We start from the raw sequence: 24,633 nt of genomic DNA, 5'->3' as shown, positions 1-24,633 counted from the left end.
TTTCAATATTTCCTTCATCTATAATATTTCTTCACTTCATTTGCAATATTTCCTTCAATATTTCCTTCATTTTTTTTTTAAAAAAAAAGGCCTCATCTGCAATGAAAGGTAGGGCTTGGACCCGAAAAGAAGATGAAGCTCTTTGCAAGGCTTATAGATGGATCTCAGAAGATAGTGTGAGGGGGATTTCTCAAACAAGTGAAGGTGTTTGGACTCATGTGTCCAAAAAATACTTAGAGTTCTACGAAGGCACCATTCCACCGAATACCCGAAACCACGAAAGTTGTTCTTCAAGATGGAAGAAACATCTTCATCCAAGTTTGAATAAATGGCATCAAGCACTATTAGCAGCAGCAAGTAGACATGAAAGCGGCACCAATTACTATGACGAAGTTAGTGTTTTTACAGTTTATTTTAAATGTTTAATTATATTACATTTAATTTTTGTAATTATATGTCATTATATTACATTTAATTTCGTGAATTAATTTCCTAAAATTTTTTTAATTATATTTTCTAGGTACGCCAAGCGGAGAAATTGTATATGGAGGGCAGCTCAAAACCCTTTCAGTTTCACGGTTGTTGGGAAATTTGTAAAGGGTGGGTGTTATTTGAAGATCCACCTCAACATGAAGTGGATCCTTTGGAAGCTGCATCCCCATCTGTAGATATGAATGAAGATGGATCTCCTACCATTCAACAAACAAGGGTAGAAAATCCGACTCCGTCCGAAAGTTCTTTAACTAGGGCTATGGGACGAAACAAGGCCCGAATCGCTCAACATGAAGTGGCGGCCTCATTTCGATTACTGGCGGAGCAAAATGCCCTTGAGGCGGAAGAAAGGAAGTGTAGACATGAAGAACGAGCCAAACAAATACAAGAAGAGATGGATGATAAGAATATGGAAAGGAACACTTCGAATTACACTCCAATGAGTAAGGCCTATTTTGATAGGAAAAAAAAAGAAATTATGTCTCGGCGGCAATTGTTTACCTCTGACTATACTCCTACAATGGCGGATGATGAAGATGATATTGATTATGGATATTAAATTTAGGTCGTTGTAATTTTTAAATTTAAGTTAATGTTGTTTTTAAATTTAATTTGTAGTTTTTAAATTTAATTTGTAGTGTTTAAATATAAGTTGTTGTTTTTAAATTTAAGTTGTTGTAGTTTTTAAATTTAAATAATAAATTATGTTTGGCCCTATGGCCCTTTGGCCCTCAGTTGGAGACGGTTTTTTGTGACAGGGCTAAAACGAGCCATTTGGCCCTCTGGCCCTCGGTTGGAGACGGATGCAAATATGGCCATGTACTGTTCATTAAAATATTAATATCTTGGAGAATCTTGGAGGGCCAGAGGGCTCAAACGAGCCCTCTGGCCAACCCTCGGTTAGAGATGCCCTAACAAACCATCGCACAAAAAAGTTTAAAGAAACAAAAGGTGGAAGTGCTTTTACAACCTTATCTTGAAGTGCTTCTGGCAAAGTACCTATTTCTCTTTGAGCTTTCTTCCCCTACTCTGTCAAAAGGCAAATGGCTACCAACCTTCTCAAAATCCACACGCAAACCATCAAAACCCCAAACCCGCCACCACCAACCCACCCATTCCCATTTCCCAAACACCACCAAAACTCTCACATCTCCTTCCCCTCAACCCTCCACCACAAACCCAAAATTACCCCCCTATCCCCACTCTGCTCCTCCTTATCCTCCTCCCCCACCCCACCAACCTCCAAAGAAGCCGCCATCCAACAGGCCAAAACCTGCCTCTCCGCCACCCTCTCCAAGCCCCTCAACAACCTCCGCCTCACCACCAAGCTCAAGAAGCCCAAACAACCCCGATTCCGACTCGAAATCCCCGTCGCCGACGACTCCCCGGAATCCCTCTCCAACCTCGCCATCCAGCTCTTCCAAGACCTTCCCATCAAACGAAGATCCTCCAAGGTCAACGTCTTGATTATATGGTCAAACGCTGCCTTCGCAGAATCCGCAGTGAAAGCCTTCGGGGCTTCCCCATGGAGCCCGGTTGAGCATTCGGACATTTCCTCCATCGCCAATGGTAATACCGATAATTTGAATTCTGCTGACGTGGTGGTGTTTTTGGCGCCAGAGGGAACCCAACTGGCGGTTATAAAAAGGGTTACTGATTTGCTGTTCCCGAGGCCGGTGGTGATTTTCAACCCCAGGTGGGCGTTCGAGGAGGAGGCGGAGTTGGGCGAGCTCGGCTGGTTCGTGGATTCGTTTGAGGTGATTTTTTCGTTCATGGGTTTGGAGGTGAAGGGGCTTTTGAGCAGCAGGAGTGGAGTGGTTTTCAGGTGCGTGAGAGATGGGGTTGTGAGTGGTGAGAAATGGGCTGTTTTTGTTGAGGAAGGAGGGGAATTGAAGATGGTTTCGACGTTTAAATCGCGGCCTTCAATCGGTGAAGTTGAGAGCGTTTTGTATAATGTGATGGCCATTAATTCACCCGTGACGAAATCAGTGAAGTTTTTCAGGGATTTGGTGTCGAATGTGACCGGAAAGAAGTAAGTTTTCTCCAGTGACTGTTTTGTATAATCTCCGATTGATAAGTTTTGAAGGTGTAGAAGGTGTTTGTTGAATTGTCTGAATAAATGCAATTGCAATTGCAATCTATCTCACTTGTGCGTCTGTTACATGTGCTGAGCTCGCGGCACCTTTTTTGTTGCTTACGTAGTCAAGCAATTCATAGTTCGATGTAGTTATAAGGATCTGATCCCTCGATGTTGTCAAGAAATCCGACATATCATTAGTGTCTTATGGACTGTCCAATTTCCCTCTCGTTGTCTCACGTATCCTATCATTTGTCAGGTTACACTTCTCATTGAGTCTTAGAAGTACGTTGTCTTGCATTTTATTACATGTTGTACATCTAACATCTTGTCGTTAGACAAAACTTTATGACCGGAAGTTGTAATTACAGCGTAAGGGGAAAAAGGAAAGAGGAATACAGAGTGATAGGTGAAGGAATGTGCACTGAGGGAAGAGAGTCCTGCTGATCAGAAGCCCGGTGCTGTTTTTTCATCTTGCATCAAGAAGTATTGAACGCCGTGAATCGGGGAAGAACTCTCTCTCATTTTCCTTTGCCTCATATACAATACACTCTTTATCATCAACATTTTCGACATATTCCTCTGAAAACCCAACTTAGGTTGCCATGATATGACAGCTCTTGATGAATTTATCTGAGAAATCGACATATTTTGCCCAAAATGGCCGAAGTTTTGGAAATGCAATTTCTAGCCAGGGCTTTGCTCTCCCGTTGTAATGGATGACACCGGCACTCTTTACATCAGCATGACTTGTGTTTTCCTGATATCCCAGTCCCAACATGTGCCAGAACGGATCAATAACTTGGACATGACCGTGGAATGCTATTAGGCCGGGGGGCAACGTTCCTAGCTGCCAAAGGCTCAGGTCTGATTTCAAGTTCTGCATAAAGATACCAATCATAAGATAGGATGATTTAGAAGATAGTAACGCATTACCTCGATAAATTCTTCTCGCAAAAATTTGAAAGCTATAAAGTTGAAACTTCGCTCACCTGTTCAAGCCAATGGTGGTACGTAAAGCTTATGTTGGTTTTTCTCCAAGCATCTAGGTCGAAGATGTTCATGCCATAAGCCCAGGCACATGCATTGGGATCGAAATTCTTCGATATCAAAGGATGAGAGAAGTTCAGATAACTCCTATACCGCTTTGACATCACAAAGTTATCTTCTCCGTTGCATGTCTCAACTGCTCCATTGACCTTTCCGTTCATTTCGATATCCCATAGCGGTGAAAGATCAGTTTGAACTACTATGTCATCGTCCAAGAACACTATCTTATCAAGACCAGGAAACAACTGCTTCGAAATTTAGTGTAGATTAGCATAAATTGTAGGCAAAATAAGCTTATAGAAGCATTATAAGCTGTCGTAAACACTACTAAACCGTAGTTAACATGGTACCTCGGGTAGATGTATTCTGATATGATTCATCAGCGAGTTGTACTTGGGACTAAGTGCTTGCAGCTTTGCTGCAATAACATTAGGCTTCTCAGTATTATTCGCCACAATGGCCGATGACCCGCCTCTAAACTGCGACCTCACCCTTTGGTCTTTCTCCATTGCTTCCAAAACCGGCACCTTCCCCTTTGTAAACCAATCGAAATGGTGCAACGCCTTGACCTCAATTATGGCAGGTGACAACGGATGCAGAGAAAACCACGCTTGCATTGGGTAATATGTCTTCCTGTCTGTGATAATGTGGAGGACAACTTTGTGAGGGCGCAATGAGTTGCGGACAAGGGACGTGGCTACAACGGAGGTGGCAAGCACATTGTCGGAAGCAAGGACAAAGTGGTAGTAGGAGTTGTCAACGAGGGCAGGGACGAGCTCAGCAGAAGGGAGCTGCAGGCGAGCAGCTGCATTGGAGGCGTGCTCGTTGGCCAACCTCAGGGCTAGGCAGTGAAGCTGTTTAGGTATGCTGCTTGACGCTACATGCCGGTACAAGTACTCTTGGATTTTGGCATTTCGGGTTCTTTGCTCAAGAAGTGTGACCTGAAAATTTTGCACTGTCTTATTAACCCAAGATACTCTTGCACTAAGTACATGAGACATCATTTGGTCGGAATTTGGCGACCATAGAGTTATCGGATTTTTATTGCCGATTACATAAATGTGTTATTGATTACTTTTCAGAAAACTAAAACATTGGGAAAAGAAGTACCATTTCTCGGAGCTTGACAGCGAAGGTCATTGCGTCTGATTTTCCGTTCTTTATTTCAACCATAAATTCGTCTAAGGTTTGAGGAATATCAGATCTTCCTTGTAATTCATGCTTGCCGATGGGTTCTTCTAATATTTGGTATATTACTTCTGGGACCTTTCAGAAATTAATTACATTGTTACAGACAAAAATAAAATCAAGTAATACAATATCTCTTCAACCAGAAGTTGGGATTACGAAATTACCATTGATTCTGTTCTTCCCAAAATCTTTGGTCCTAGTCTTTTCCCCAAGCAACCTATCATTAAAACAAAAATTATGACTTACAAAATAAATATAAATAATAATGTGTTTAATTACCATTTAAAACTACAGTATATTGGTATTGTTCTTTACTTATAAATGAGAGATCTTTTATTGGATTAATGTGTTTAATTAAAAAAAAATTGTATATGAACGTTCAAACACTAACTAGTTAATAATATTAAAAAAAAAGTGAAATGATGAAGAAAATTAACATTTTTAAAAGATCAAGCGTACAGTGATGGCTTCAAATCATTATTATTGTAATAAAATACAGAGAAAAGACACTTCAAAACAAATAAGAATTTGTTAATTTTAAGAAAAATTAAATAAGAGGAGAAAAATTAAAATAAGAGGAGCAAGCCTACGTCGATCAACCAAGTTAGCTTTAAACATTTATTTAAAAATAAATAAATATAATAAGAGATTATATTAATTTTTGTATATAAAGAAAATGAGATTCATGTCTGTCAATCCACATTTATACTTGACTATCAAGATCATACGAAATTTTCAGTTGTTCAACAAACTTAATTAGAAAATTACTAAGGATATACCTAATTATAAACAAAATAAAATAAAATAAAAGGGAGTGCGTGTTGTTGTCTTCTGCTATTCATTTGATGGCTCGAAATTTAGGACTAGGATTCTCTCCCCTCCTCTCCCTCCTCTTTTCATCCTCTCCTTTCACATTCTCTATTTTGACGTGGCTTAATCGTGATCGTTCAAATAGAAGAGGAGGGAAGGGGAGGGAAAAAAAGAGGGGAGAGAATCCTAAAAAAATGAAAATTAGTGTTGGGATAGATTATTATGCTGCAGAGACAACGGTTGAAAGCAGCACATTTATCACATTCTGAATGGAGCCTTGAGCCTTTGCATATAACAGTCCCATTTAAAATAATTAGAGATACTTTTAAGGTACAATTGCTCGTATATACAAATTATAGGACTATATTTTCGAGAAACACTACTGTCTGTTTTTTTTCTTTTTTTTTTTTTTGAGAGGAGCAATATCTATGTGATAATTGATGTCATGGAATTTTAATTTTTCGGATGGATTTGTTGAGGTTTGGGATTTTATCTCCTGGAAATAATTCAAAACTAGTGGAGATCTATGAAATGTATTTTGTATTTTTGTTTCTATAAGTAAAACTCCCTACTTTTAATTAATTGGGCATAGTTCAGTAGATTGGGTAGCACATGACCAAAGGAAAGAGAAAATTGTAGCATTGTTCTTGAAACTTTAGACTAATGGAGCTTAACACTTGTCACATCTTTAAGTAATGATTTTTTTTTGGATAATTTTGTTAGAATTTTTATCCCTTATTTTCTACGTTAATCCTTTGTTTTTTTTACAAAAATTGTAACGCAGTTACTTAAAAGACTATTGATTTATGCTTTAACCAGTATAAAAACCAATACTCATAACTTTTATTTTAGAAACCGAAGCTCCAATTAAACTAAAATTAAAAAACTAATACTCCAAGTATCTCTAAAAGAAAATAAAAAGGTAAATGTTATAAGTTCCGCTTGTTGATATAGTGATTTGTCATCCGAATAATTTTTTCCTAGCAGGTCATTGTTTGTTGCCAAAGGCTTAATAAATTAAACAAGCCAATTGTCGATCACCAAAGTTTATTATTGTATTATTATTTGCCTGCAATTGATTTTTTCAAGACAGAAAAAGACATCCTTGTATATGAAACCTAGATAATAACTAATATTTTGAACACCCTAAGATAAGTCTCCCATGTATATCTTATCTATGTACTTTGTTCTTTACCTTTTGTATAGGAAGTATTTTCTTATCTACAAGATTGTATTTAATTTCGACATGTTATGTTGCTAAATTTTAAACATGAATTGCACATTTAAACACGAATTCGCTAATAAATTATTTAGGTTGATAATCGAAATTATTTAGGTTGATAATCGGAAACCCTGAAACCAAAGTTGCTAGAATAATATTAGGTTTGAATGGACATGCACATACCTATTGAAGAGCACTTGCTTTCTCCGTCAATGGTATCCACAGCAGTCATCACAAACACAAACCTGAGAAGAAAAGTGAAGAACAGAATGGAGTAGAAGAGCATCCGGTATGAAAGCCGCCTCGACCCGACTTTCACCTTGATGAACTCCCTCACTCCTTTCCCCGGAAACACTGTGACATGCCTCAGGCTGGGTGATATGTGAAGCTGCATTTTTGTTGTTTTGCTCAGGACACCGACAAAACTAATACATACACACCCAAAATGTTGTAATTTTGGGGTGAGAAATGGCAAATTCCAGTCTGATCAGGCAAACAAGGACAGAGTAGAATTGCAAGAAGCAATGTCGTGTAAAAGGAAGGGTTTTGATGGGGGAAGGGGGTGTTAAGGTAGCTATCTGTTACCTAACCTTGCTTAGTTTTTGGGCTATAGTATTATTATACATGTTGAGAAACATATGAGGAGAGGGTTGTTAAAGAGACAGAGACATGGGACTGGTCGTGTTTGCTTTTCTGGTTTTGGGGGTTCGGCTTTGTTTTGAAGGAGGGAAGTTGAGGGAGATGAGAGAGAACAAAATTATAATTATAATTATAAAAGATAACAAAATTATATATATAATTATATATATATATGTGTGTGTGTGTGTGTGTGTGTGTGTGTTTGTGTAATACAATATATTAACGTATTCTGTGTTTGGTTTGGTGTTTGCTTGGCTTTGCCTCCACATGAGGTTCTTGTTTCAAAGAGCTTGGACTGTGAGAAAGAGAGTGTTTGACAGAACTGGGCTTCTACATGGAAAATGACTCTTCCTCTCTCTCTATGGGCTTTGGTTGTTGGAGTGAAATTGCAGGAACATTTGATTCTCATATATATTTATTTTCAAGCAATTGTAATTTGTAAAAATTTGTAATTGCCTCATTCCTAGTTTTCCTATTTGTCATTGTTGGAACCTTTGACTACCAACTGCAACAGTCTTGGTTAAGAGTATTTGTAGTTGCACCCGACATATTGAAAACAGAAAAGGGAAATAGGACCTTTTATTGCAAAACTCATAGATGGTATTTATTTTTATCTTTTCCTTTCACATAGTATGCACACTTTTGGGCAAGGTAATTTTGTTTAGGGAGACTTTGGATGTAATCTCTAGTCATTAGGGATGGTAATGATTTGGTTTAGAGACGGAAATACTATATTCATCCTCATAACCAAGAAAACTAATCATATCCATAACTACAAATTAACCATCGAGGATTATTTATAACTATATCCACCGAGTAACAGATTCCCTATATGTTAATGGTTATATCCATATTCGTCAATAAAAAAAAATTATTTATTTCGTCGTTAAATATCCACATATAAATCATCAAAAATATATCAAAACTTCCGGGAGATATTCATGATAAGCCAAATATGATAGCAAATTAATGTATATTGGTCCCATGAAAAAAGCAAAGGGATGATAAAAGCAAATACAAATGCCACTATGGGAGAAAACGAAACAAATTATCTAATAATTCTAATACTTGTGAATATCTTTCTGCCTACTTCTGGAATAGAGGTTGACACTACCTATGCATGCAAAGCAATCAACAATGTAGTCAGTAACATAATAGGGTTGTAAATTTGCTCGAACAATTTGAGCTCGACTCATGTTTAGCTCGTTCAAGCTCAGTTCTTAAGTTGAACGAGTTGAGCTTGAACAAAATATTACGGTTGTTAGAAAAAATGAGTTGAGCTTTTGAAGGGGAACATTTGACAAAATTAAGATCATTTGAACAACATAAATAGAGTTATTAACAATTAAAAGGCGGAAACATGTTCATATGCACTCAAAACAAATTTTAACCGTAAAATTCAAAGACTAGTAGTGTGGTAAACAATGACTCAACTCAAATTTACAAGAAAGAGTTGAAAATCCATTATACGTTTGTAGATTTCTCTTTGCATACGTAAATGCTAATTGTCCAAGAGAGAGCTTTCATTCCTTTACTTCCTTCTCCATGGATTCATGATGAATAGAATCTCCGAACTTTCCAAGTGAGGAAACCTCTAATTTCTCCATACTAAGGAGAGATGAGAAGAGGAGATAAGTAACCTAGAAGGAAGATTGATGCTAGTGAATCTTCTCCTCGAAGCCGGCCTTGTAGAGAGAATGAGAGAGAAATGTTTCACAATTATGCCTAACAAAACTCTGTAGTGAGGTTAAGGTTATAACTCCCCTTCTATAGTCCCTCAAACTTGAGTGACTAAATGAGAAACCTAACCCCCTCTTTCTATATTCGGTCATTGGGCCTTTATGCCTTTTAAGTTTCAGTTTGTCATACAACTTAAGTTAATAAGCTTGACGGTTCAATGCCTAAACTAACTCAAGGTCTAATACGAACTTATTCGTTTGATTAATTAACTTATTAATTAATCCTAGCAATAAACAGTTAAATCATTTAATTGTACTTACTTAATTCTATTGTACTCTTCAATCTCTACCTTACACATTGTATAGTTTATTAGGTTCTAATTAGCGAGGTAGTTAGCGATTAGAACTCTTACTAATCGATTGTGAATTGAAAATTATCTTTCTTTCTATTCTCCCTTTAATGAAGATTAGTGATTTCTAATCTTCAGGACTTCCACAAGTCATGAATGACGCCTAGCAGTATGTCATGACTATCCCAAATAAGCATAAGAAGCTGAGAACCTATTCAGTTGAAATTACAATGCAATACGGTCATTCTCTAAATCAATATTCTTGATCACATTGTTCGGTTGATAGTTTATTTATATCTACTATTCAATGTGATTTTCTTATTTATGATTCTCATGAATCTGATTTGGAATATACTTCCTAAATCATATTCATGTGCTATGGTCAGAGACTCTTGAATCATATCATAGAATATTCTTGTTGAATGGTTGAAGGTTAGAGATCTCTTGTTGTACACTCACACGCCTTTGTGGACAAATCAGTATCCCAACAATGCCCTAAGCAAACCCCGGGCTTATGACGCATCATCAAATGACCAAAGATATATCAACAAGACAACTGTGGTGTCTCAAGTCAAAGGACAATTTTGCATTATCCTAACTAGTGAGTCCTCATATCACATGAGTACAAGAACTTATGTTTGATCGTGTTCAGTGAAATCACTCTATATTAAACACCTACATACTTGCCTTATTATCTTTTACACCAATGACTCGAGATCACTCGCTCTCTGAAGAGAGAAGATGTAGTATGTAGTGATCTAACTAGATTATCAATGCCTAATTGACAATCCTATAAATAGGAACATTTAGAATATGTGTATGAGAAAGAAAGGTCTCGTGAATCTATCCTCTCTATTACATATTCCTTAAACTTATTATTTAAGCGTATAACATTTAATGAGATGACAATAACCTTTGCTCTTAGATCAAACTAATTAATTTAATATGTGAAATGCCTATAAAATCTTATCTCTTGATTAACCTTTAGGGCACATCTTCAACAGCTTAAGCTTTGGTATGTTGGTACGTTCAGCTCACAAAACTCATGAACAACTCGTATCTTTTTATGTGATTTGTTTTAACAAACGATAAGATAATCTACACTAAATACATTTAAACTACGGGAAGGGGGATTCGAACATGGAACCTCAAATGCAAAAATGAATGCTTTTAAACAAGTAAGTTACAAGCTACTAACTCGTATATACTTTTGTTGGATATGCAATTCAACTTATTATTTGTGCACATATCCTTGTAATACTAATATCAGCAGTTAACTAAACTTAAGCTTGAACTTATTTAAAGAATGAGCTGAGAAAAGCCAATCAAGAGCTCTTAGATATGCAATCACTTTTAAGTAGTTATCTTATTATTTTGTGCACATACACTTGCAATATTAATACCAACACTTTGTTACTAATTTATTTATTAAGTGTTTATGAAAATTAAGTCGAACTAAACATAAGCTCGAGCTTGTTTAAAGAATGAGTAGAGAAAAGCCAATCAAAAGCTCATGTTTAGTTTACAAATGAGTCAAGCCGAGCTCGAGCTTGAATTATCATCGAAGCCGATCTTAAGCATGAGGTTTCGAACTTGAGCACGAATAATATTATCTCCCTATTTACACCCCTAGGTACATTCCTCAGAACAAAATGGGTCCATCCATGATCCAAACTGCTAGCTGCTGGCGTGTTTGATTGCAAAGGACAAGTCCCGACATTGGGATTCTATGTACGGCATTGGGATGTTACTTTACATTTCTGCACATGTTCTCTGGTATGACTATGACTATCCCGGTTTCAAGTCATTGTTGACTGACCCGGTTCAGATGTATTATCTTCTTTCGCTTTGTATTGTTCTAATTTGCAAATTTTTAACATTCTATAGGGGTCATAATGAATTCTATTTTTATTCTATCGTGTATGGTATGTATCGGATTAATGTATGGTTTAATGTGCAGTAAGATTTATGGTCTGTTTGATACCCATTTTGTTTTCGCTTTTTACTTGTAGAAAAAGAAATGAAAACTCATTTGGCAAAGATTTTCAGTTTACATTTTCCAACAAATGACCACAAAGTGAACTAAAAAATGAAACTGAAGCAAGTGGTGGATTGGTATGGAGGTTAGGGTTTTCCTTGCATCCCGGTTCAAACCCTCCCCTCATCCTATAAGTTAAATTATTGTTTGTAATAAAAAAAATAAAGATTAAAAATGAAATGATTATCAAATGTTCCACTCATAAAAAAATTATCCAACAGTTAAGGATGCGGAGGTGTACAACTATATATTTGGTGCATACTAGAAAATCTCAAACCTTAAAAATAATAACAAAAATCTTGTTTGTTGGGTGTATTTATTTGTAGTTGGGTGTCCTTGGTAGTTGCAGCAGTAAGTCTAACAAAAAAGGAGTAAGTTTCTCTCCCCTTTTATTCCTATCCCCTTCACTCCCCTACTCTCACATATTGCTTTTTATCTTATTATCTCTATAAAAAAATGGGAGAGAATCCTCCTCCAACAAAAAATGGGAGGGTAACTTCTTAGTGAAGAAAGTTGAGGTTCCATCATAAAACCAATTGGCAATATAGAGAGTAACCCAACCTCTTATAAGCCCATATAAGGTCCTTCCTTCCATCAATGTGAGACTCATTCTTAACACGCCCCCTCATGTGTGGCGAATTTTCAAGCCTAACATGTTGACAACACAATGGGGTGACGTGGAGCATGTGTGGCAGTTTAACTGCACACGTGGGACAACATGCTCTGATACCATGAAGAAAGTTGAGGTTCCACCATAAAACCAATTGGCAATATGAGGAATAGCTCAACCTCTTATAAGCCCATGCAAGGTCCTTCCTCCCCTCAATGCAGGACTCATTCTTAACACTTAGGACATAATTCAGGTTTCAACTAAGTGGTAAAAGTAGTTTGCTGATAAATGAGTTGTGGACTTCGGAGTTTATATTAGGGTTGAACTTGAACCTATGGTTATTAATAAACCCCTAAGAATTCCTTTCATAGTCAAAACACTTAAAACCCCATTTCGAAGAAGAAACTTAATCAGGACCAATTGTTCTGGAGTGCATTTTTGCTCACCAATATGTAGTCATTAGATGAGTATGATTTAATCTATCTGCTACACAAGTTTGGAATTTAAACTGATCTAATAGAAATTAGTTATGGTGGCGATTTTCACCACCACTGAGCAACTATGCACTCATTGAACTATATGTGAGGGTTTGTTTTCTTCTATGTATGATATTTAAGCTGCTCTTGTTGTTTGGGGAACTACATCTAATCCTTGTTTTGCATGAGACAGGTCCAAGATGCATGTCCTTACACTAGTGTCTCTTTGGTGCTGTGTAGCTACAATCATTTCAACAACCAGAAATATGATGGCTCAGTCATCCAAGAAACCTGGAAAATTTTGGCTTATGGTTACTTAGTTTTACGATTTATATGCACTGCCGATGATTCTGTCGTAGTCTCGGGACACCATTCCATATCTCCCACAGTATGGACGGGAAGTAATATGGACAAATTTCATGATTTCCACTAGGAGATGGAGAACATATTTGTCTGTTGCCTTAGGAACCTGGCATACATACTCGACATTGTCCTTGTTTGAATATTGGGGAGCCGGGTAAAACAAAGACATGCTTCACATTGTTGTAAACTAAGGAAGTGAATAAAGCCGAGCAGGAAGTTTAATCACACTTTCCTCAGTTTGAACTTTATATCAGATGTCATAGAAAACAAGTATTTTTCTTGTTCGTGTGTCCTTCTCTTTCCCTTGCTTCCTATCGTCCCTCGATGATTTTCATTTCTCTTTGTGTTGCTTATTCTAGGTTTCTGAGACTCTAATACACTACGGCCAAAGAAACACTGCTATAAAACCATATGCTTGACAACGATTATATCCTAATCTCAAACCAACTACTGAGCTCCCATAACTCCAATACAGTATTTACTCCCAAAACTCCAATAGTGTATCTACTCGCCCTCTATTGTCCTTTCGTCCCTTTGGAACCCCGAAAAACCAAAGGGAAAAAACAAAACCAAGTACTAGTATTGTGAAACCATGCAGGAAATCGTGGGTGCTATCATTGAAGTTGGTAGGCGTGTCGGCAACTTCACGTTTTCCCTGCTTTCCACCCTGAGAAAGTTCCAGAAAAACATCCAGACTTTGAAGTATGAGCGGCAGAAGCTCTCTCGCTGCAAGTACGGAAAAATAGAAGAGGTCAATTTATCAAGATTAGAAGGGAAGCACCCCCCTTGGCAAGTTATGGATTGGCTTGAAAGGGTGGAGAAGATCGAACGTGAGGTGGAAGGGATTGAACATGAATCCAGGCTACTTTTGGAGGCAGATCCCGTTGATGCTCCCTGTGGCCTGGGGTGTATGCTTGACTCTAACATGCGCCGCAAGTACCAACTTAGCAAAGCTGCAGCAAAGAAGCGTGATGAGGTGAGAAAACTTACTGAGGAGTCCTGCAATCTTCCACCAATGGAAGATAGGAAGCCAAGTGATATAGCGGTTGAGCATATTCTGGCGCCATCTCTTGTTGGTCAGAAAGCACCAGAGATCCTAAAGCAGCTTATGGAACTTTTGGCAGTTAAAGAGATCACAAGGATTTCTGTTTATGGAATGGGCGGTTCTGGAAAGACTACGCTAGTGAAAACCTTGAATAATCAGCTTGAATCTTGTGGCAGGGAGTTATTTGATATGGTCATTTGGGTCCCTGTGTCAAATGACCTGGATATGAAAAAGGTTCAATCACGAATTGCTGAGAGGTTGAATTTAGCACTGTATGCAGAAGAGAGCACCGAGCGTAGAGCTAGCAAACTGCAGCAAGTATTGAAGTCCGGAAAGAGGTAAGGTTAATGTTAACTTCATTTCTGGTCTTGATTATATATTCACTTTAAGATTATGTTCCTGTTAATGTTAGTTACAGAATTTGGTTTCCTAATTCATGATGGCAAAGCTAAATCATGTTTATATACTACAGGTTCCTGTTCATTCTGGATGACGTTTGGGAGAAAATTGATTTGCACAGCGTGGGGATACCACAAGGCGATGGGCAAGCAAATTGTAAGATCGTTTTGACAACGCGAAATCTTGACGTGTGTAGGGAAATGATGACCGATAAAGCACTAAAGATGGAACTTCTGACCGACGAAGAGTCCTGGACTTTATTTGCTCAGAATGCAGGAAATGTGGTGGAGTTAGAAGACATAAATCCTCTAGCTAAAGAAATTGCTAGGGAATGTGGTGGTTTGCCTCTGGCTATCGAGACTATGGGGAAGTCCATGAGAGACAAAACAATGATACAGCTATGGAGGAATGCACTCTGCCAACTGAAGCTTTCCGAACCACACTTCGGGAGCTTGGACAAGGTGTATCTGCGGTTGCAATTGAGCTACAATGCACTGCCAAGTAAGATCTATAAGTCCTGCTTCTTATCTTGTTCGCTGTTCCCAGAAAATTTCTCAATTCAGATAAGGGAACTAATATTGTTGTGGTTATCTGATGGAATTATTGGGGAACGTCAAACTTTAGAGGAGTCCATTAATGATGGGCATGCTAAACTTGAATATTTGAAGGATTGTTGCATGTTAGAACAGGGTGAAGGCATTGGCACCGTAAAGATGCACAGTATATTGAGGGAGGTTGCCATTTGGATATCATCTAATGAGAAAGAAACCGGGTTTTTCAGCAGCCCAGTGCAAGGAATGCTAAAGCTGAAAAAATCGGTCAGAAGAGCTTCGTTTATGAGCAATTCCATCAAGAGTTTGCCAGCTCAATTGCTTGGGGGATCCGACCTAACGGTGTTGTTCCTGCATTGTAATCCTTTAAATAGAATCCCTGATGGTTTCTTTCAAGAACATAGAGTGCTAAGATTCTTGAATTTAAGTAGCACTCTAATAACTTCCCTGCCTTCTTCTATTCTTCAGCTAAGGGAGCTACATACTCTTCTCTTAAGAGACTGTCATGCTCTAGAACTCCTACCCCCACTCGGAGCTCTTTATAAACTTCAAGTGCTCGATCTCTATGGAACTCGAATAAGAAAGCTTCCGAAAGACATGGGAAAGCTGATTCATCTGAGAGATCTCAATTTGTCACACACTCGCTTTTTACAAGTCATCGCATATGGAAGCATGTTGGGATTAATTAGTCTTGAAGTCTTAGACATGTCTTTCAGTGGTTATAAGTGGGATGTGAAGCGTAATGCAGGAAGAGGAGCAGCATTTGATGAGTTATTATCCTTGCGGCGACTTTCTGTTGTTCACATAAGGCTAAACACAGTTGATTGCGTTGCCTTAGACTCTGCCGGTCCATGGTTTGGAAGGTTGAAGGAGTACACCATACAGATTGGTCCAAATTCAATCTATCTACCGACTCAGCATGAGAAAAGAGTCATCCTTCGAGGGGTTGACCTCCTGCAACGAGGCTTAGAGGGGCTATTGTACACAGCAAGTGCCCTGGACCTGTTCACTTGTGGAGGTATAAGTAGTTTATCTGATATAATTACTAACAAGAGTGTGTGTGGCCTGCCAAATTTGAAGTCGCTCACCATATCAAATTGTGACTGCATAACTACATTGTTAGTCGGCGAAACAACTCTTCGGAGCACATTGCCAAATTTGGAGCACTTAACTCTGAGTCATCTGGATAACTTAGCAACCTTGTTGGACAATATAGTCCCCAGAAGATCCCTTGGAAATTTAAAGACCATCAAGGTGGAGGGATGTCGACTTCTAAAGAACCTCATATCTTTTTCTTTACTTCGACTGGTTTCAAACCTCGAAGAAATCAAGGTGAGTCACTGCAGGAGGATGAAGCAGGTTATCGCAAAAGATTTCTATGAAAAGATTCCAAAGTTGAGAACCATAGAAGTCAGGGATATGGAAAGCTTAAGTACTATCTGTTCAAGGGGAGCGGAACTGTCAGCTCTAGAGAGGATTGTGGTGAGCAACTGCCCCAGGGTGGTGAAGCTTCCCTTCACAGCCCGTGATGCATTGACTATTAAAGAGATCAGAGGAGATTTAAACTGGTGGACAGGTCTTAAATGGCAAAATCGTGAAGATAAGATCAGTCTTCAGCAACGATTCCAAGCGTGCGCAGACACCGCAGTGCCGCCGATGGAGGATTAAATAGGTAAAGAAATTGTCTCATAGCCTCATCTCTTGTAGGTTTTTTCATTTACGAGTTTACGTAGTTTTCATCTATGAATCCAACCATCCATTTTCTTTTATAATAGCAATGATATTCATGTGCACAAATTGCTGTATGGTAAATGTATTTTCTGTTGGATTCTTTATGTAATCGAAAATGTTCTTGTTTGTAGGCATGAAGATGGGAGGATGCATAAGTCCCAGAAACAGTTCGCGGGTTTCATCTCCTTGTTTGTAGCAGCAGTCTGTTATTGCTTACAATGTAATACATAGACAACAACACCGTTGTCTGCTTGTAGGATTTCACTATTTAAGACGCCGACTTTGGCTGGTAAACTTGTTCTGTAATACTGGTGTGGACTCCATAGTTTGTACTTTTTGAGATGATAAATAAAGTGTGCGTGTTTTTTCAAAAGGAAAAAAAAAATTACATTTTTGTTTTGTTGACAAGAGAATATTTTAAATTACTTTAAATATATGAGAATCGAGAATTTTAACTTTATTGTAAAAGGAGCACAAGCATTATTCTACCAACTAGCTTAATTCACATATTACTCTTGTCTCACACATAAATTAAGAAATTTTAGGTGGTGTTTAATTAACCAGACTAAGACTAAGATTAGGCTATTTAACTCCAGTTTCAACCTAAACCACATATGAAGTTAATTAAGAACTAGATTAACTAGCATTACACCTTTGCTAGCAGGTCTTATTCTAAGCCATTTAAAATGTGAGCCTTAAATAAGAGCAGTTCCACCGGAGCAAAAAGAGGCCAGCACCCAGTGGAAAAAACAGGCTGGGACTCAGCCGATCCACTCCAGCCCGTGTGTTTGCCTGGCACCCAGCCCAAGCTAGTCTCCAAGCCAGCCCAGAATTGACAGACCTTGGGACTGGCCTATCTGACGCCAGCGTGACATCAGCCACCTTGGGACTGGCCTGTCTCGTTCCGGGGGGTTCATGATTTCGCACACCGCCAACAGCGTTACGCCTAGTCCATCCACGACGCTGGCCGAGGGGAAATATTCCAGCTTCAAAGACGACGCATTTCTTTCCGTGGTGGTCTCCAGCTTGAACGCTACTGCCTCGTTCTTCAAAAGCTTGCCTCAGAAGTTGAGGGTCTGGACCAAGTCGAGAATCTGGACCCTCTGGGAGACGATCTGGTGAGAAGTGAGCAGCTTGGCCACGGAGGGATATGACAACGATGAGGAGAGAGGGGTGGAGAGGCATCTCTGCGGCTGCTCCATGAGGATTTTGAGAGAACAAGAGGAAGGGGGATCGGAAGGAGCAGTGAGGAAGGGAGAGTTATAGTGGAACCTGACTTATCCTTCTTCTTTTTTTTAATAAAATTATTATTTTTATTATTTTATAATAAAAAATAATAATAGTTTAATAAAATTGACTAGGCTATTTTTTTGTTAGGGGTGGAGATGCTTTGGCCTATTACTGTTTATTAGGGTCTATTACTGTTCACTTGAGTGGATAAATGGGTTGGGTGCTGGCACAAAGTCCTTAGGGGTGGACTTGCTCTAAGACGAAAGCCAAGCCTATTCAGTACAACAAACAACCCCTTAAGGAATTTGAAGGTTATTATCAGCATGATACTAGAGAAGTTGGCTTAGCTAATTAGTTGGTCTAAAAGACAAATGGCACATTTGGTAATCAATTTTTTTTCTTCACTTTTTGTGCTTAAAATATGAGTATACGAGGAAAATGAAGAATGAAAAAGGGTAATGGAAGAAATGAAGGAAACAAACAAACAAGAAGTGATGAAAACAAAATCTTGAAAGTGAATAGATATATATAACTTAACATAGTTAGCAAAAATAAATTAAAATAATTTTTGGTTTTAAGTTTTCTTTTTATCTCTTTTCTTGTACATTTCTTCTAATTTCTCTGACCATTCTTCCTTCAAATTTTATTTCCCTCATTTCTCCTATGTTTTCCCTTTTATCTTAAACACAACAAGGAAAACTAAAAACTAAAAACTAAATAATGTGGTTGAACTACTCATTAAAAAAAACCTAAGACGATCTTTCCTTTCCATACCAAAACCCTATATCAAAAAACTCCATAGTTGCTAGTCCCTTGTTTCCACTTGGGGCCAATGGTAGCCTTTCTCTCGTTTTCCTAGTCCTCCTCATTCCCCTTCTCATGGATTGGGCAATTTTGTTTTCAGCTTTAGTATTTTTCGTTTATAAGTGCCTCCTTAGTGAGGATATTTGTGAGTATATTCTAGTGATTATTTTAATTTTTTTGTCACGTGTTATCAGCTCCTCATGGTTTACTTTGTTGTTTCTAGTGGTTTCGCTAATGGTATTGAGCACAAAATTCATGTTGGTTTGGCCACTAGTTGGTTCCTTGTTAATTCCTCTTCAGAACACTGTTCATTATCAGACGGTGTCCTCATGTTTGTTATATTGCAATTTTGTCTCATACCATCATCTCTTGTAGTTTTTTTTTTTTTCATTTTCGAGTGTACGTAGTTTTCATCTATGAATCCAACCATCCATTTTCTTTTATAATAGCAATGATATTCATGTGCACAAGTTGCTGTATAGTAAATGTATTTTCTGTTGGATTCTCCCAACGTAATCGAAAATGTTCTTGTTTGTTGGCATGAAGATGTGAGGACGCATACAAAGTGGTGAGCAAGTCCAAGAATAAGTTCCAGAAACAGTTCATCGGTTTCATCTCCTTGTTTGTATCAGTAGTCTGTTAGCTGCTTGCAATGTAATGCATAGATAAAAACACCGTTGTATCTGGTCGGATCTCACTATTTAAGACGCCGACAACTTTGGCTGGTAGGGCTGTTCCGTAATGCGGACAACTTGAAAGTGAATATAACATAACATAGTCAGCAAAAAGAAAACGACACATTTTTTGGTTTTAAGTTTTCTTTTTGTATCTCTTCAGGGCCGAAGGGGTAGAGGAAGACCTAGGAAAACTTTGGAAGAGACCCTAAGAAAAGACTTAGAGTACTTGGATCTAACGGAGGACATGACACAGGACAAAACACAATGGCGTTCTAAGATTCATATAGCCGATCCCACTCAGTGACTTGGATTTTCCAAGTCTCCAACCGAGAAGTTTTCCTCACTCGGGAAATTAAGGGAACACTACCTCAACCTACATGCTCCACTCACAAAGCTTCAACAGACAAGCTTCAACAAAAGAAAATTCAAAGAACTTAGCGAAGAAGGCTTTGGTGTATTTAACACAATACGTTGAAATGAAGGAAAGCTTATTTATTGATATCCCCGATAAGTTACAAATATGTACATATACTTGAGTCAAAATAAACAAACAAGAGGGAGCCTTCACAAAGGTTGCTTAGGAGAAGTCTCAGCAGTCGGTAGAGCCCCAGAAAGAGAAGGCACCGGAGGGGGATCATTCGGAGCCTCAGTACTGGACAGAACCCTAGAAGGAGGAGGCATCAGAGGTTGATCATTTGGAGCTTCATTACGCGGTACAGCCCCAGAAGACGAAGGCAATAAATGCCTTTGGAACAAACCCACAAATCTCTGATGATCAAGTAAAACCTGACCATCAGATTCCTTCATCTGGTCAAGCTTCCTCTTCATGTTTGTAGCATAATCATGTGCGAGCCGGTGCAACTGTTTATTCTCATGCTTGAGCCCTCTAATCTCCTGTTTGAGACTCATCACTTCAGCCGCCAATGATTCAACTTGGCGGGTTCGAGCAAATAGGCGTTGGGCCATATTAGACACAGAACCTGCACACTGAACACTGAGAGCCAGAGAATCCTTAACAGCCAACTCATCAGACCGTTTGGAAAGTAGTCTGTTATCTTTGGGAGTGAGAAGGTTCCTGGCCACTACCGCAGCGGTCATATCATTCTTCATCACGGAATCCCCAATGGTAAGAGGACCAGTAGGGGAGATGAAGGATGGGCGCCATATGTTGTCTGGAGAAGGTGGGGCTGCCTCTTCAACAAGGTTCAAGTCAAAACGACGGTCGGAGGGGCCAGACATTTTCAAAGGTGTTGAAGAGAGAAGAGGTCGGACAAATCAAGATCTTAGAAGTGCAAGAATGGAGCTTCTACTGGTGGATATTTAAGTGTGCTTTGGAACTTCATGTCAGCCCTTATAAAAATCTGCACTCGACGAAGCTTCAGAAATCGAAGAGGCGCCTGCTCAGAAATCGAAGAGGCGTTTGCTTTCTCAAAAGTTGGGCTGCTCAGAGACCACGAGGGTCGATCTCAGAAATCGAAGAGGCGTTTGCTTTCTCAAAAGCTGGGCTGCTCAAAGACCACGAAGGCCGATCTCAGAAATCGAAGAGGCTTGCTTTCTCAAAAGCTGGGCTGCTCAGAGACCACGAGGGCCGATCTCAGAAATCGAAGAGGCACCTACTTTTCCAGCCTTGTCAGCACCTGTCACACGCACACTCAGCTTTGCGAAAATTATGGGCATTCTGTCGAAGATTTCTGGCGAAGTAGAAAGCACATAAATCGTACTGTTCAATCACCCACTTCCCACACGCAACAGTAACTCATGGGTACCACAGATAACTTTGCCAAAGTTCTCTGACAAAGTTGAGACACGTGAAGCTTGCAGCTCCCGCTACATCGCTCTGACCAAGAAGGGTAAAAGAATTGCAAAGAAACAACACTAACAAAGTTTAGACACATAAATTTTGAAGGTCTAGCTACCATATTATTACCCACAAGGGTAAAGGAACAGTACCATTGCTGGATAATTGGAAAGTCCCGGTGTGTCAACCTCTGTGCTTCGTGGCAAGGTAGACTAGCAAACATGCCCAACCTTTACTCACATTCGAGAAAACACTCCCAACAAGATTGCTTGCTCCAAAATCGAAGAGGCACCGCCCTCCGAATCTCGAGAGCCAGACTCCCAACATGATTACTTTCTCAAAAATCGAAGAGAGGGTAAAGGAACAGTACCACTGCTGGATAATTGGAAAGTCCCTGTGTGCCAACCTCTGTGCTTCGTGGCAAGGTAGACTAGCAAACATGCCCAACCTTTACTCACATTCGAGAAAACACTCCCAACAAGATTGCTTGCTCCAAAATCGAAGAGGCACCGCCCTCCGAATCTCGAGAGCCAGACTCCCAACATGATTACTTTCTCAAAAATCGAAGAGAGGGTAAAGGAACAGTACCACTGCTGGATAATTGGAAAGTCCCTGTGTGTCAACCTCTATGCTTCGTGGTAAGGTAGACTAGCAAACATGCCCAACCTTTACTCACATTCGAGAAAACACTCCCAACAAGATTGCTTGCTCCAAAATCGAAGCAGCACCGCCCTCCGAATCTCAAGAGCCAGACTCCCAACATGATTACTTTCTTAAAAATCGAAGAGATACCGCTCTCCGAATCTCGAGAGCCAGACCCCCAGCAGGATTGTTTTCTCAAAAATCGAAGAGGCATCGTTCTCCGAATCTCGAGAGCCAGATCCCCGACAGGATTGCTTGTTCGAAAACCGAAGAGGCACCACTTTCCCAACTTCAAGAGCTGGATCTCCTTGGATAAAGCTTGTATGTAATCTTCACATGCAACATCAGCTTTCCAGATACTACATACCACTTTTTTAAAGTGCTCTGACAGAGTTAAAACATGTGAAGCTGGCAGCTCCCACTACCGTATTATGACCAAGCAGGGTAAATGAATAGCATTATTACTTGATGTTAGGGAGACTCCTATATATGTCGACCTCCATCCCCAACGGACAGGCAGACCTGCAAAAATGCTCAACCCTTCCTCTTATCTGAGAGGGCACTTCCAACGAAGCCTTTCGAAATATTCAGCTTTCTTTCCCCCCGATAATACCTCTGTAAACAAGCTATACTAGAGCAAGAATATCTCATATCATCAGGGTTAAAAGCAAGAGTATCCCATATCATGCTTTTTCCCTGTCTTTTCCTTTGGCCTTGTTCTTACCTGCAAGACAAGGAGAAAGAGAGCAATCAGTCAGCAATTAGAATCAAGCTTCCAGCTAGGAACTGACTACCTAGAACACCTTACCTGATTACTTACCTGGCATTGCTCTCGAGTACTCATCTTCAACATCTTATGCTTCCAGGGAAGATACCGCATCTGCCTGAGGAATAGATAGGGCAAGTGAGAAGGATACAAGGAAGCATGTGGAGACAAACGTAACAGCACACGTGCCGATACATCCACTACTCTGTCAAAAGCAAAAGTATCCCATATCAGCAGGGTCGAACGTACACTAGATTTGATGGACTTGTTTTGACCCTCAAATTCTTCAGTCGACCTTATACTCTGGAGGAAACCAGAAAACCCTCCAGCCCAGTTCAAGAATAAGCCTGTGGAAAGTTACTTATTCAAAAGAAAAAGTATCCCATATCATCTCTTCTCATTTTTCTTCTCTTTATCCTTCATGCTGCCTGCAAGATAGGGAGAATGTGAACAATCAGTCAGAGCTCTGATTGCTTACATTGTCTGTCACCTCTTTCAGCAGATCCCCTAGCTCGGCGACTTGGGGGACTCCTACTGCATGGTTTGTATCGCGCTTGACCAAGCCTGAAACTACAAGTAAGTTTCAAGTGAAATTGATACATTACCTTGTGCATCTCCACCAGTTACAGATACCACCCCTGGATGGAGGAAGAGTACTTCTAGAGAAGATGCAACATCTACCTATGAGACAGATAAGGCAAGTCAAGACGATACCACACTCCGGTACTTAGAAGTTTCGTGGTTACGAGATCATTCTCCCACAATATTTCCTAATGTCATTTGTACTAAATCATTCACTTGTACTCACTAAAGGAGAGCTTGAACCTATGTACTTGTGTAAACCCTTCACAATTAATGAGAACTCCTTTATTCCGTGGACGTAACCAATCTGGGTGAACCACGTACATCTTGTATTTGCTCTCCTATCTCTATCCATTTATATATTTATCCACACTAATGACCGGAGCAATCTAGCGAAGATCACAAAAAATGACCGTTTTCGCTACCTAGGATCTATCTTGCAAGAGAACGGAGAATTAGATGGAGATCTCAACCATAGAATACAAGCTGGATGGATGAAGTGTAAAAGTGCATCCGGCGTGTTGTGTGACCGTGGTAGGCCACTGAAGCTCAAGGGAAAATTTTATAGGACGGCAATAAGGCCAGCGATGTTGTATGGCACAGAATGTTGGGCAGTGAAGCATCAACACGTACACAAAATGGGTGTAGCGGAGATGAGGATGCTTCGTGGGATGTATGGGCACACGAGAAATGATAAGATTGGGAATGAGGATATCCGAGGTAAAGTAGGAGTAGCCAAAATTGAAGGAAATATGAGAGAAAATCGGTTCCGGTGGTTTGGACATGTGCAAATAAGGCCTACTGATGCTCCGGTTCGAAAATGTGACTACGGGACAGAGGTTCAGGGCCGAAGGGGTAGAGGAAGACCTAGGAAAACTTTGGAAGAGATCCTAAGAAAAGACTTGAGTACTTGGATCTAACGGAGGACATGACGAGCGCAATGGCGTTCTAGGATTCATATAGCCGACCCCACTTAGTGGGAAAAGGCTTTGTTGTTGTTGTTGTAATATTTTTATAAGTACCTCCTTGGTGAGGATTTTTGTGAGTATATCCTAGTGACTATTTTATTTTTGTGTTTGTGTCTTATCAGCTCTTCTTGGGTCTATTTCGTTGTTTCTGGTGATTTTGCTTATGGTATTCACCATCAAATTTATGTTGGTTTGGATATTAGTTGGTTCCTTGTCAGTTCCTCTTCGAAGTTGGCTCTACTTGTTGTCAAATAGTGTCCTCCTATTCGTTATATTGCAATTTTTTTGCACATAATTTATGAAGTTCCAAAACCCGAAGTATTTGACCCTTTCACCGGGAATAGAGTTCATTTAGCTTTTGAGTGTCGTCTCAATCTACTACGTTTGGGTATGGATGATTTCCTTTACTTATTCTTGGGCAACTAGATTGGCCTAGTTGGCGT

General features: G+C 39.4%; 3 protein-coding genes across 4 annotated transcripts; 2 read left to right on the top strand and 1 right to left on the bottom strand.

The window, feature by feature from the left end:
- Positions 1 to 1,436: 1,436 nt before the first annotated feature.
- LOC103448536 (uncharacterized) lies at positions 1,437 to 4,731 on the top strand. 2 transcript variants are annotated; one of them, XM_070807649.1, is made up of 2 exons: positions 1,437 to 2,524; positions 2,941 to 4,731. In XM_070807649.1, exons 1-2 carry the CDS (start codon positions 1,536 to 1,538, stop codon positions 3,014 to 3,016), a joined length of 1,065 nt encoding a protein of 354 aa, XP_070663750.1. In that variant the 5' UTR covers positions 1,437 to 1,535; the 3' UTR covers positions 3,017 to 4,731. The 2 variants fall into 2 exon arrangements, with proteins under 2 accessions (XP_070663750.1, XP_028945253.2); XM_029089420.2 differs by lacking the exon at positions 2,941 to 4,731 and having other exon boundaries at positions 1,437 to 2,638.
- Positions 2,842 to 7,615, bottom strand: LOC103413249 (probable galacturonosyltransferase 12). Its single transcript, XM_008351729.4, has 6 exons — positions 7,026 to 7,615; positions 4,975 to 5,027; positions 4,730 to 4,885; positions 3,970 to 4,560; positions 3,562 to 3,864; positions 2,842 to 3,449 (listed from the first exon to the last, which is right to left on the bottom strand). The coding sequence occupies exons 1-6, from the start codon at positions 7,234 to 7,236 to the stop codon at positions 3,165 to 3,167; spliced, it is 1,599 nt and encodes a 532-aa protein (XP_008349951.2). The 5' UTR covers positions 7,237 to 7,615; the 3' UTR covers positions 2,842 to 3,164.
- Positions 7,616 to 13,323: 5,708 nt separating this feature from the next.
- On the top strand, positions 13,324 to 17,108 carry LOC114819631 (disease resistance protein At4g27190-like). Its single transcript, XM_029088946.2, has 3 exons — positions 13,324 to 14,380; positions 14,515 to 16,664; positions 16,855 to 17,108. Exons 1-2 carry the CDS (start codon positions 13,590 to 13,592, stop codon positions 16,658 to 16,660), a joined length of 2,937 nt encoding a protein of 978 aa, XP_028944779.1. The 5' UTR covers positions 13,324 to 13,589; the 3' UTR covers positions 16,661 to 16,664; positions 16,855 to 17,108.
- Positions 17,109 to 24,633: the final 7,525 nt, after the last annotated feature.

Source organism: Malus domestica, chromosome 11, assembly GCF_042453785.1.
Source record: "Malus domestica chromosome 11, GDT2T_hap1".
In the NCBI taxonomy this organism is placed as follows: Eukaryota; Viridiplantae; Streptophyta; class Magnoliopsida; order Rosales; family Rosaceae; genus Malus; species Malus domestica.
The sequence above is the reverse complement of the archived record's forward strand: the minus strand, read 5'-3'. Positions and strand labels throughout refer to the sequence as shown.